This window comes from Cannabis sativa, chromosome 8, assembly GCF_029168945.1.
Source record: "Cannabis sativa cultivar Pink pepper isolate KNU-18-1 chromosome 8, ASM2916894v1, whole genome shotgun sequence".
Taxonomy (NCBI): domain Eukaryota; kingdom Viridiplantae; phylum Streptophyta; class Magnoliopsida; order Rosales; family Cannabaceae; genus Cannabis; species Cannabis sativa.
Window position 1 is genome coordinate 42,404,952 of NC_083608.1, and position 13,759 is coordinate 42,418,710.

Genomic DNA, 13,759 nt, shown 5'->3' on the forward strand with positions numbered 1-13,759 from the left:
ATAAGTATTTGGTAAGCTAGATGATTGAATAGCTGTTAAATATACAATTATCAAAATAAATATGATATTTGTTATCTAATTTATTTAAATAAATTCATACATATTAATATATTTATAATTATTTTTTTATTTTATTACAAATTACAATAATTTTTTTTATAATATTTATTTTTTTTAAATATATAATAAAATAATTAGTTAGACTTGAACTAATAATAATAATAATAATAATAATAATAATAATAATAATAATAATAATAATAATAATAATAATAATAATAATAAAAATTACATAAACATTATCTATTACATAAAGATGATAGAGAAAGATATATTGGGGAGAAAAGAATCTTAAAATAAAATGGTAAAAAGGGAATTTTATAATTAGAATGAGGGTAATTTTGTCAAGTAAAATATTCATTAAACCAACAAAATAGCTTCCCGTACAAGCTAATTCCCCAAAGTTGGTATTGGCCAACTTTTGCAAAAGGCTGAAATTTTTTCTTAAATTCTTAAAAAAGCTAGTTTTCTAATTTTACCAAACACATTTTGAATGATAGCTTTTTAAAAAAGTGCTTCTAGCTTTCTTAAAAATTCTCCCAAACCCACCATTAGTATTTGTTAGGTGTACATCCAAAGTCCCACATTAGCTAGAAATGGGAAGGATCTTGGGTATATAAGGATGAACACTATCTCCATTGGAATGAGGCCTTTTGGGAAGGTGCCCAAAAACAAATCCGTGAGGGCTTGGCCCAAAGCGGACAATATCATTCCAATGGAGAAATAGATGGTGTCCGATGGTCCTTACAAGTGGTATCAGAGCCAAATCTCAAAATTAGCCATGTGAATGTATCCCTGGATTGCCAAACAAAAAAGAAGGTGAAGCTTGCTAGAGCCGTAGGAGGTTTAGATCTGGTTCGAAGGGATTTCGAATCTTGCTGGTGAAGGGATTCATCTAGCTTACTCAAGTGGATCTTGAGTGGTTGAATCGAGGGATTCTTGTATTCGAAGGGATTTCGAATCTTGCTGGTGAAGGGATTCATCTAGCTTACTCAAGGGGATCTTGAGTGTTGGAATCGAGGGATTCAAGTTTAGATCTGTAATCGACTGAGGGGAGGCAAGGTGGTCCTTAGTTTGAGGAGAGGATTGTTGGGTGTACATCCAAAGTCCCACATTAGCTAGAAATGGGAAGGATCTTGGGTATATAAGGATGAACACTATCTCCATTGGAATGAGGCCTTTTGGGAAGGTGCCCAAAAACAAATCCGTGAGGGCTTGGCCCAAAGCGAACAATATCATTCCAATGGAGAAATAGATGGTGTTCGACGGTCCTTACAGTATTGGTTAAATTTCAAAAGATAACAATATTAATTTTTAGGCTAATTAAGATTGTTGCCCCTTAAACTTTGACATGTACAAAATCATGCTCCCTGAACTTTTAAGGTCGTTAAAAATACCCCTGAACTATTGAGATTGTTGGATTTAAAGACTTTTGTCTAATTTTAGTAAAAAAGTCTAACATGGATGAAAGTTCAGGAGACATGATTTAGTTTGGGGAGCATGGTTTAGTATATAAACAATCACTGAAATAGTAAAATTGAATGAAATTAGACAAAAATCCTTAAATCCAACAATCTCAATAGTTCAGGTTGCATTTTTAACGACCTTAAAAGTTCAGGGACATGATTTAATAGTTCAGGGAACATTTTTAACGACCTTAAAAGTTCAGGGGCAACAATCCTAATTAGCCTAATTTTTAACTGTAAAAGAAACCGAACGTAAAGTACATTATGTAAATATTATAGTTTCAAAAAAAAAAAATTAACATACATGGAAATAAAAAGAGTAATTTGCGGCATAAATACTTAAGTTTTATACCGAGTAGCAGATAAATACCTAAGTCGTATTTTTAGCGGTATAAATACCTTCCGTCACTAGTGTGGAACTTCCGTTGGTACCAGACCGTTATGTGACAGGTTAGTGTCCACGTGCCACTATGTGATTAGTCCAGATCATTTAATTTTTAATTTTTATTTGTAAATCAATTTAAAAATTAAAAATAAAACAAAAATAATTTAAAATCAAAATAAAATAATAAATATTTAATATTCATATTTTAATTAAATTAAATTAAAATAAATCATTAATTAAAACTCAAAACCTAAAATTACCAAATAAACACAAGAAAATCAAAAGGTCATCCCCTTCATCGTCCTCTTCTTCTTCCTGCCCTTCTTCTTCTTGTTGAAAACCAGTGTTATCTTGTCCAAGAATCGAAAATGGTGTAGAGTTTGTTCCCAAGCAATCGAAAATGGTGCAGCGTCTCACTTATCGTTCTCGACACATTTACGCCACCAAATCGAACAAGCACTGAATCGTCAAAACCCCAGGAGGGAAGTTGGTGTACCAGACCACCAAGAAGAGAGCTTGCGGCCCAAAATGCCCTATTACTGGCAAGAGAATTCAGGGGATTCCTCACTTGAGATCCACTGAATACAAGCGCTCTAGATTGTCGAGGAACCGTAGGACTGTGAATCGTGCCTATGGTGGTGTTCTTTCTGGCCGTGCTGTTAGGGAGAGGATCATTCGTGCTTTCTTGGTGGAAGAACAAAAGATTGTGAAGAAAGTCTTGAAGATTCAAAAGGCTAAGGAAAAGTTGGCAGCTAAATAAGTGACATTATGTTGCATCTCTATCCCATTTCTCTACCAAAAACCCTAATTTATTTTTCCCATTTTTCACAAAAATCAGACCAAGAAAAGAAATACACTTCAATCATGGGTCATTTAACTCTTCGCCTGGACATCCTTCGTCGGAGGTTGATGGGTCAGTCCAATTTTTTGCTTCAGGTCTTCTTCTTCTCCTTCTTCTTATTTTATTTTGAAAGAATGTGAGGTTTTTAATCTAAAAAGTTGTGGGTTTGATGAGTGTTTGGCTTTGATTTTACAGTCCCTTGTTCAAAGAAACAAGTCGGTTCGTTTTCAACAGTGGTCATGTAGCCATGACCAGCCCAATAAATGTTCAGAGCTTCGACAAGGTTCTGCGTCTAGAGATTGAAAGTGTTCTCAGGTTCTCCGTCGAGCTCTCTTTTTCTGGGTTTTTTTTTTAATTATTATTCAAGTTTTTCTGGGGTTTTTTGGTGGTCTGATTTTTATTGTCAATTTGATTTTGCTAGATAGATGTTTGGTGAGTGATGAGGTTTTCGACCGTATTTGATGTTGCTACAAGTTGAAGTGGGATCTGAGAAATATTGGAGAAGAACAATGGATGAATTTGAATTGGGGTTGGAAATTTTCTGGGTTGGGGAGCCATGGATGAATTTGAATGAATATATTAAATATATTTAATTTTATTTTAAGTATGTCATTTAGTTTTTTAATTATGTTTAATTGTAATATAATTTTGATATTTTTAGTGATTTTTTTTTTAATTTTAAAATACTTTTTAAATGTTTAAATTAATTTTTTAAATAAAATATATAAATTAAATGATGTGGACTAATCAAAGAATAACACGTGGACACTAACCTGGCACATAACGGCCAGGTACCTACGGAAGTTCCACACTAGTGACGGAAGGTATTTTTACCGCCAAAAATACGACTTAGGTATTTATCTGCTACTCGGCATAAAACTTAGGTATTTATGCCGCAAATTACTCAAATAAAAATGCTAATTATTCTTTATAATTATAAAAATTGAGGTAAATTGCCCTAAAACAAGAAAAGAAGGGTAATTGTGAAAACATGAATTGTGTTGACGGTGTCGTTTTGGAGTAGCATAAGAGAAGCGCAGTCCCTCCCAAATCCCAACACGCACACCTTCTTCTTCCGTTGCCCTCTGCGTCGTCTCCTTCCGTTTCTCTCTCCCTCCAAAACCCTTTTAACTCAGAACATAGCCATGGCTACTTTAGCAGCGGCTGCAGCTCGTCAAGCCGCAACTCTCACTCGCATCTCTACTCCAAGAACCCCATTTCAAGCCGCTAACCTAGTTCAGAAGCGAGGTCTAGCCGGTGCTGCAGGCAAGCAAATCTCTTAATCCTTATTCTTCTTCTTCTTCTTCTTTTCTCCATTTATTTGCTTTTGATCTTATTTTTGTGTATCAAATTCGGGAAACCCTTTTGTTTGTAATCCCCAAAAACCAATTGAGATGAAAAGAAAACAAAGTTCCGTAATCCCATGTTTTGGGGGTTGAAGAATAGTAATAAATCCGATTTGAATCTAAATTTACGAGTAATTTGTTGTAATTCTTATATTGATCGTACATTGTTGACCCTTTGGAGAATATTGCAGATCACCATGGCCCCGCAAGGGTTAACGTCTGGGAAGACCCAATGAGCCCTAGTAAATGGAAGGAAGAACATGTAAGATTTGTTTTTTCTCTTGCCTTAAAAAGTGATTATTATACTATTCTCATTGGTATTTGGTTTCTATCAAGATGGCCATGGAGGGTTATGTTACGAAGTCTTAAATATAATAAGAAAATAAAAACCACTTTACAATTTTATGCTTTGCAATTTATTTACGGTTCCATCATAAGCTATTTGGTGTTGCTGTAGTAATTTGGCTTTATCTTTTTGCAATTCTAAACTGGGCTTCAGCTTAACTTGATGCAGTGAATTTCTTAAAACTAATATAGTCCAATCTGAATAAATCTCATCTAACACAGACATTGTCGTAGATCAATGGAATGTTTAGTTTTGATGAAGGGGATGCCCTATGTCTATTTCTGAGTTTAATGGTTAATCCTTGTTAGCTGTATCAACCTAGTTTTCTAGAAAGTACATGCTCTATTAACCACATTTCAGTTAATTTTTCAGTTTGAATTTGCACTTTCTTTCAATGAGAATTTGAAATTGCATTCGTATATGTCTTGAGTGTTCTTTTGTGGATGTTAGAAAATAGCACAGCAGATGAAATTTATCTAATTCATTTTTAAAACAGTTGTTGGGTTTGTTAGGTTCTTCTTACATGGTTTAGCAGTGTCGTGATATGATGAATTCTTCAACGTGTTTTCTATAATTTATTACTATGATTGCAGCTGTTTTTGCAATAGAAGGTACTGTGTACGTCTAGGAAACAGATTTCATTTTACCTCTGCTTTTGCAGTTCGTTATTGTCTCATTATCTGGTTGGGGCCTGCTCATCTTCGGAGGTTACAAATTGTTTTCAGGAGGTAAAGACAAGAAGGAAGAGGTAATTAACAATTTTCTATGGTTTAGTATTATTTATTTTGTTTTGCATGGGCTATGGAGTATGAGAGGGCGTGTGGTAACATTGTGCGTTATCACTGTAGTTATTCAAATTTAGTGGTCTGTGCATCATTGTTTGCTCTTCCTTATATGTGAAGCAGTATCTATCTTCAAATTGTTCATTCTCCAATTCTTGCAAACTTAAGTTGGGTTTCGTATTTTTTCTAGCATCCTCACTTAAGCATGTTTATCGTGCCAATCAGTAACTAAAATATGGCGCTGTTTATTTATAGACAACAAGGCTGAAAAGATAAGGCCTTGTATTACTTGCTCTATTTTGTGAAGAATTTGCTCTGAGCAGATTTAAATTCCTACCTTTAGCAATGCCAAGAGCATTTGTCACTGCAGTGTCACTTTCAAGTAATATTTCACAGAGAGAAATGTGAAACAACTTGCAATTAATTTTCATTTTATAAGACTTTTGAAGATTTTAGGTCTAATATATTGGTTTTTGGTGGCCTTTTTGGTCAAGGCTTAAATAAGGTATCCTTCTTTGTTGCTGCTCAGGGACACTCCTTCCTTTTCCATCATGTTTTTAGGCGAGCATTCTATGATATGGTGGCTTAATGGCTTTCATAAGATCCAAATTCGTTTTAAATTTCATGTCCAAATTTAATTATATATTTTTTTAATCAAGCAAAGCATAAGCCTATAACGATTCGTGAAAAGAATTGCAGTATGTTTCGGATTTGGATTTTTTATGACTTGAGCGTTAAAGCGACTAATCTGGAGTACTTACAATAGTTATCTGTTTGTTTGTTTTACAGAAAGTGGTGGAAGCAACAAACTAAGTTCTTTAAGCTTCGATGTTCAGGAATTCTTGATAATAATGTTTTGCTTGGACCAGGTCCTGGGAGATAATTTTCTTATTGGCAAAAGCAACTTTGATAGTTAGTTGATGTTGAATTTGTTAAGACAAAAAGGTCAATTTGTTTTTATCGGGAGAGTCTCTTCATTTGCTTGTTCTATAGTTGCTTTTACGCTGGGTGCATTAACCTTTTATGATATTCAATAAGGATTAAGTTTGTCATTGAAAAGAAAAAGCATGAAAGAGTCTGAAAGACAATTCTTACTTTGGCATACTTTATATCCAAGACTAGATTTCATTTTGCAACTAAGCTCTTGAAACAGTTCTAAACAAAACTAAGCAGAAAAGCATCATTCATGACAGATGCATATATGTTTAATTTAAGACCTATTTCAAGAACAAAAACTACTACAATAAGCTAAAAAGAAAAATCTGCCAATCTGTTAGAACTCAGTCTCATCAATCTCCTCCTGGTATTCTTTATTTTCTTTAGCACTGAAACCAGCTTTACTAGAGGACTCATCATCACTGACAAAGTTTTCTGGTTCTTCTGGACTCATGTAATCTTCCAACCCCTCGAGATCATCTGTTGTCTCTGCGCCGATATCTGTTCTGCTCATGCCTTGTTCAACTGCATTGGCATCTTGGAGTTTCCTGACTTCTGGTTTCTTGTCCCTAAATTGCATTCTTGTTTCACTCTGCTCCCCAACAGCAGTTGTATTTAATGGCGTTTCTCTGGCTAAGGAAGTTTGGAACTTCTTGGATGGCTGTTGTTCCTCATCCCCGGTTCTATTTTTCAAGCTTAAAGGCTCTGGAATTTTGGCTTCTAAACGGTGATTGTTAGGCATTGGTATCCCGACTGAAGCTGCTTTCTTAACACCACCCCTTGACATTACACGATCATCCTCATCTTCCAACCTTGAACTTTTAATAATCTTTACTCTATTTTGTTTCCCATTTTTTTCTGATCTGCTGTTCTTAGCCATCAGCCTCCATCTTTTCCCCTTACTATTACTACCAACAGAGCCAAGTGTTCCCCTATCTATGGACTCAACATTGTTACTAGAGCCATCTTGGATTTCCAATTTCATTCCACCTTTAATAGTGGCTAGATTTTTCCGGCTTTCATGTTTACTCGTTTGCCCATTTCCTCTGATCTTATTTTCGTCATTACTATCTGTACGCTTCCCATTATTGTGAGATGTTACATCACTTGAATTTGCTATAACCCCATCTCTTTTGTTCATTCGATCTTGTAAATGTTCAAACTTTTCTTTCTCATTGCTCATCATTTTCCTTCTATCATCACTGACCTCTCCCATAACGGTTTTATTTAAGCTTTCACCTTCACCATGTACCACAGTTTTCACCTTTTGATCCTCTGCCAGTGTCAAATTTACTGATCCCTTAGAAGGGTCATCAGTAGTAGTACTAATTGACAAATCCTTTTTCTCTGGGTACTGAAGAAGACGTTTGAAATCCTCAATTTGAGCTTCCTTCTGTTTCAATGTTTGAGTCAAGGCCATCACTTGGGAATTATCTTTCTCATCATTATTAACAGTAGTAGTAGAGTGTTGTTGTTGTAGCCTCAGCATTTTGATTTCGTTTTGCTTCTCCTCAATGGCACCTTCCATGGTCTTCCCTTCATCTTTAAGGGACTCAATTGTTGACTGCATCTCCACAACTCTCCTCTCAATTTCCATCTTTTGCATTCTCAGAGAGAATATCTTAGCTTTCAACTCCTCATTCTTCATCTTCGCTTCTTTTGTGTAGTCTCTTTCCCTCTACATTAATAATAAAAAAGAAAATTGTTCATAAATAAAGTGACGAAACAAAAGAAAACTAAAAAAAAAAAAAAACCTCCCCATTCAAACATGTCTTTTTTTGGTCAATATATATATAGAGAGAGAGACCTGCAAAAGGAGTTGAAGGGAGAAGATGTCACGGTCTTTGTCATGGACGAGTAGATTAAAGATGCGTCTTTCCCTGAGCTTATGGAGAATCATGACACCAAACAAGGCTGCTCCAAATGCTACAAGTAACATCAACCCATATGGTCTCCCACCTCTGTTACTGTTACCACTACTTCCATTCCCCTTATTGTAATATCCTCCTACCGCCATTAACACTTGCTTTTTTGTTTTCTTATAACAAAACACTCAAAAAGAGAAACCCAAAAGCATATACATACATATATATAAATGTTTAAGGAGATTATGATATATACAAAGTAATTATTAATCAATAGTGTTTTGGTTTGGTTAATTGCTTTTGTTTTCATGTAAAAGTCACCTTACAACTACTATACTTATCACACAAAAACAGAGGGGAGTTATCAAGGGACACATGGGTTGGCTTGGCTTGGCTTCACTTCATATATATGAATAAGTAGAAGAAGAAGCATGGGAATTGTGTTTTGGCGCTGATTCTCCAGATTTTAATTTTATTCTATAAAATAACATTTTTTTTAATTTTATTTTTTTTTGTAAGTTATCCCTATACAACAAAGTATATATGTACAAAATTTTCGTGTTTCCTCCAGACGTAGAAATTTACTAAAGTGTCCCTTATTATTGGCTTGAACTGGGATTGGATTAGCTTGGCTTGGCTTTTATTAGTATTATCTTACATCTCTCGATTAAAATGTCAATATAGCTAGCCATGTATACAAGTTTATGTCACATGAAATTTAGGATCTTGATTCTGTATATATATATATATGTATATATATATCTATAGTCAACTATATACCACATCACATGATGCTTTAACGATATATATATTTTTAAAGAGTTCAATAATAATAATAATGGTAATCAGGATGTAGTTTAGTAAGAATGTTGTAGACATCAAATAATATTTATCTAGACTTATATGAATTTTCTCAATATTGAAATGTGCTTGTATTGTATATTTGTTACCATCTTTTGAAGATACGAGTCATTAGAGAAATGAAATGTGAACTAGGAACTTTCTCCAAAGCAAAAGCCAAAAGGAGTAAAAGATTATGTACCAAGTTATGCTCACGTGGAAAAGCTTAGCATCACCAACAAAAGACGTTACGTACATTCATTTATTTATTTATGAAGTTTATACCGTTAATACCCTTATGTTTCATTATTTCATGTTTGGAAAATTAATAATTTTTTCATAAATGTACAACAAAAATAAAATAATTACAAAAAATATGTAAAAAAAATTATTTTAAAAATTTATACATTTTGAAAACTTATTACATGAAACCATACATTTTTAATATGTTTATTAAACCTCAAAATAAACAATTTCGTAAAATTAATTAAACGGTTTTATAAAAATAAACAAGTTAAATATTTTTTTATTAAAAGATAAATGTTTATTATCTATTTTAGTATTAATTATTATAATTTAATAAGATTTTTTTAATAAACTACAATATCAAAATTATAAACATTAATGTATATAAATATAAATCAATACTTAAAATTACTAAAAATAAACATGACACGTAGAGTGATATAATAAACATATGTGAATATTATTATTTTGTTTATTAAAGTAGTATGTTTAATAAATAGAAAACAAAATAAACATATATATACAAAGTATTTTATATTATTAGTATGTTTATTATAATTGTAAACATAAAAATAGACATAGTCAATTTATACTATACTAAAATAAGTATATTTTCTTTCTATTGTTTCTATATATTGATTATTTTCTAATGAGTTAGTGAACAAGTTTTTTATTGAAGTATAATTCTTACATCAAAAAATAAATAAACAAACATAACTTTATAAATTTCAAAAATTATTTAATTAAAAAAAATAAACACGACACAATTAATAAACAAAGAAAAAGATAAAGATAAAGATAAACAATTTTTTATATATATTATTTATTTTCTAAAAAATTACTAAAAAAATAAACATAACACACGTAGAGTGATATAATAAACTTATGTGAATATTATTATTTTGTTTATTAAATTAGTATATTTAATTAATAGAAAATAAAATAAATACATATATAAAATATTTTTTATTATTAGTATGTTTATTATAATTCTAAACATAAAAATAAACATAGCCAATAAACACATATATAAAATGTTTTATATTATTAGTATGTTTATTATAATTGTAAACATAAAAATAAACATAACCAATATTACCATATATATACTAATCAATAATTATTACCATATATATATTATAATAAAAATTGAAAAAAAGTTTTTAATTATATATAAAAGTGTATGAGAAAATGATAATAAGTTTTTTTGCACATATTTTGTAATTAATTAAAATAATGTATAAAAAATTGTAAAATGCCCAATTAATAAACTCTAGGCTCAGTACCGAAATAATAAAGAAGCAAAAACTTAGTTTGGAAAAATTACAAAACTTACTTATAACTTTTACATTTACCCACTATCTCAATTTTTCTACCTAAATTCAATATACACTTGCTTTTTGTTCTCTCTCACCCCACTACAAATTCACACTCACTTCTCTTTCACAATTAACCTTTTCCCACACATTTTTCTCTCACACACAAAACATATATTTATAAAATTATAAAACTTAAATAGTAAAACTTTTTTTTACACAATTAATAATTACCCAAAAAATTACAACTTTATAAATATAGAAACAAAATTAATTTGAGTCAAACTCTAACAATCTCTACCTTGACTTAAGTTCTTTAAATTTACAATTCAAACCATCAATACGAGTATATATACATCGAGTTCATACTTTCGTTGAACTTCACTTGAGTACTAGTTTACGGCTAGAACTCGTCAACTAACTTGTGGCTGGAAATTCAAAAACTTGAAAGTAAACTTAAAAACTTTACGTTAATTTCAGAATGTTAAAGGGAGAGGAAGAAAAAACAGTTATATTAGTCACTATAGTGCTTTGAATACAATGATTTTCCAACCCCTTTTCAAATCTCAAAATTGGTGAGCTCTAATAGCTCTGATTTATAAGTTGATCTTCTAGTGGTCCCAAAGACACAAGTAGGACATCATACTCTTGCAGGTGACATGGTGTAGGAGGTGGTCTTCTGCCAAGTAGTGGTTATCAGGTGTTAGGTGGTCCTTATGTGCAGAGGTAGTGGATGCGACTTACCCTTTGTCGTGATGTCGGTTTATGTAGGAAAGATGCCTCCACTACTCGCATTGCATGTACCATCTCTCACAACCACCATAACGCAGGTGGTGTGGCCGTATCTTGGCGCGTACTAGGTCGTGTGCTTGCCTTGACCTTTTGATTCCACCTTTATTGATTTTTCTCTAGTAATTAAAAAAATTCACTAAGTGTTGGTTTTGTTGTTCGACCACGGTGTAGAAACTCAATGTAGTGAGCAAAGCAAGTGCCTCTTGAGAAGCTTGCCTGTCGAGGTTCTTCTTGACAGGTTTGGCCGAGATGGCCATCCACAAGTGATGGCTGAGATTACCATTTGCAATGGCTTTGGTGGTCAAGATGTTCCTCAAGTGTACAATGCCGAGATGGTGCTCTTGAAGAGCTTGTTGAGATGCTCTTTAAGGCACAATATCAATATGGTTCTTGAGTCATGCCAAGTTGCTCTTCAAGGCACCATGTTGATATGGTGTTGTTAGGGTTTATGCCCTGAAAAATCTATAAAGACATATTCTGATTATTAATAAAGAATTAAATATTTTGATATATGCATAAATATTAAATTATTAATATTTATTATTGAATAATTTATATATAAATATCGAAAAATTTCTTATTCATATATGAGGTTGTGACTTGGGCTGTACATCGGTCGGTTTGGGCGATTTATTCTATATATTTTCTAACCCAATCTAAAATTTGGGTTGCTAAAATTTAAGTGCAACCCGCCTTATTAAAAAAAAATCTGTAAACCGACCAACGGTTTGGGCGGTTTGGTCGGGTTAACCCGCCCAAACCGGCCAAACATTTTTTTTTTGTTTCAAAGTCAAAGTTAATAAAAATTAAAAAGATAAATTAAAAATATGAGATTCCACCAAAGCACAACATAATATACATGACTTTGAAACTAACAATTAAGTATATAACTTTATATTATTATGGGATATTGGCGGCTAAAGCACCTGAACTTTACAGTTTGTAACAGTTAACCACAAAAATTGAAATTTTGGCGGCATAACTATCTAAACCCTGGTTCCGTTTTGCTCTGTACCCCTCCGTCCAAAAATCACAGTTAAGTGCCACGGTGGACTATCCACGTGTACACACTTTGTACATGTGGCAAATTTTTAGTGGTCCACGTCATATTAGTTTAAAAAATAATTATAAATATTTAAAAAAAAAATTAAAATTAGAAAATAAAATTTAATTTTCTTTTTCTTTTTTTTAAAAAAAAAATAATTTAAAAATAATAAAAATTAAAAAATTAAAAAAAATAATTTAAAAATTATAAAAATAAATAAATTATAAAAAAATTATTTTTTTATTTTCTTTTTTTTTTTTCCCTTTTCTTTTTCTTTTCTTCTTCTTCTTCTTCACTAAAAACCCTAGCAAACCCTAGCCAACCCTAATGCCAGCGACACCTCCGACCCCCTTGTGCGGCGTCGGAACCACCAACGGACCTCCTCCTCTCCCCAATCTCTCAACCCAAAACCCCGAGACCCAAAACCTCGAAACCGAAAACCCCAAAACCGAAAACCCCAAAACCGAAAACCCCCAAGCCCCGAAACCCAAAACCCCGACCTCCTCCTCTCCCCAATATCTCGACCAACCTCTGGCGACCACCACGAAGAGAGAGACACAGAGAGAGAGAGAGAGACAGAGAGAAGAAACGAGAAATGAAGAAGAAAAGAAAAAGGAGAAGATCAAGAGAGAGAAAGAGAGAGAATTCACCTCCGACCTGGTGCTTTGGCTCCGGTGGTCCTCCGGCCTGGTGCTTCGGCTCCGGTGGTGAGACAAGAGAGAGAAAGTGGGCCCCTGGGAGGAGTTCTGTAGAAGAAGAAGAAGAAGAAGAAGAAGAAGAAGAAGAAAAAGAAAAAAAAAGTACAAAAAAAATTAATTTTTTAATTTTTTTAAATTAAAAAAAGTGAAAAAGAAAAAAAATTAAATTTTATTTTTGTGATTTTTTATTTTTTTTTAATATTTATAATTATTTTTTAAAACTAATATTACGTGGACCACTAAAAATTTGCCACGTGTACAAGTGTGTACACGTGGGCAGTCCACCGTGGCACTTAACTGTGATTTTTGGACGGAGTGGTACAGAGCAAAACGGAACTAGGGTTTAGATAGTTATGCCGCCAAAATGTCAATTTTTGTGGTTAACTGTTACAAACTGTAAAGTTCAAGTGGTATAGCTGCCAATATCCCTATTATTATATATTTAATTATTTATATTATATATAATAAAAACTAAAAAGTAAAAAAAAAATCCAAAATCGGGTTGGTCGGGTCATTCGGTTTAATTGGGTGGGTTGAACCTATTTTCAACCCGCGCAATTAACAGATTGGGCAGTTTGTAATTTTTTTGGGTTATTTCGGTTTGTAATTTTTATCCATTTTTTCGGTTTGGTTTGGGCGGGTGACGAATTTTTTTGTATAGCCTTAGTGGCTTGTAGCTGTACAGAGAACTAAGATCACTTAGTTATGAATAAATAGTTAACAACACATTAAAGTTATAAAATCTTTAATCAATAGTTGCTAGTACGATTCATTGATTCACGTTCTTCGGTGCAA

At 32.6% G+C, this 13,759-nt stretch overlaps 2 protein-coding genes and 1 pseudogene across 2 annotated transcripts; 2 read left to right on the forward strand and 1 right to left on the reverse strand.

Annotated features, from left to right (window-relative positions):
- The first annotated feature begins 2,296 nt into the window (after positions 1 to 2,296).
- Positions 2,297 to 2,696, forward strand: LOC133030329 (large ribosomal subunit protein eL34-like; annotated as a pseudogene).
- A 1,006-nt stretch (positions 2,697 to 3,702) lies between these two features.
- On the forward strand, positions 3,703 to 6,291 carry LOC115700746 (uncharacterized). Its single transcript, XM_030628380.2, has 4 exons — positions 3,703 to 4,018; positions 4,290 to 4,360; positions 5,106 to 5,192; positions 6,016 to 6,291. Exons 1-4 carry the CDS (start codon positions 3,898 to 3,900, stop codon positions 6,037 to 6,039), a joined length of 303 nt encoding a protein of 100 aa, XP_030484240.2. The 5' UTR covers positions 3,703 to 3,897; the 3' UTR covers positions 6,040 to 6,291.
- A 13-nt stretch (positions 6,292 to 6,304) lies between these two features.
- LOC115700280 (uncharacterized) lies at positions 6,305 to 8,416 on the reverse strand. The gene is made up of 2 exons (XM_030627848.2): positions 7,970 to 8,416; positions 6,305 to 7,840 (listed from the first exon to the last, which is right to left on the reverse strand). The coding sequence occupies exons 1-2, from the start codon at positions 8,177 to 8,179 to the stop codon at positions 6,500 to 6,502; spliced, it is 1,551 nt and encodes a 516-aa protein (XP_030483708.2). The 5' UTR covers positions 8,180 to 8,416; the 3' UTR covers positions 6,305 to 6,499.
- Positions 8,417 to 13,759: the final 5,343 nt, after the last annotated feature.

Bases quoted from the DNA above. Each gene is read 5' to 3' on its own strand.
- LOC115700280 (XM_030627848.2), bottom strand. From the start codon at position 8,179: ATGGCGGTAGGAGGATATTACAATAAGGGGAATGGAAGTAGTGGTAAC. The intron at 7,841-7,969 runs GTCTCTCTCTCT...TTATTAATGTAG, and splicing joins CCCTTCAACTCCTTTTGCAG to AGGGAAAGAGACTACACAAA.
- LOC115700746 (XM_030628380.2), top strand. From the start codon at position 3,898: ATGGCTACTTTAGCAGCGGCTGCAGCTCGTCAAGCCGCAACTCTCACT. The intron at 4,019-4,289 runs GCAAGCAAATCT...AGAATATTGCAG, and splicing joins AGGTCTAGCCGGTGCTGCAG to ATCACCATGGCCCCGCAAGG. The intron at 5,193-6,015 runs GTAATTAACAAT...TTTGTTTTACAG, and splicing joins GTAAAGACAAGAAGGAAGAG to AAAGTGGTGGAAGCAACAAA.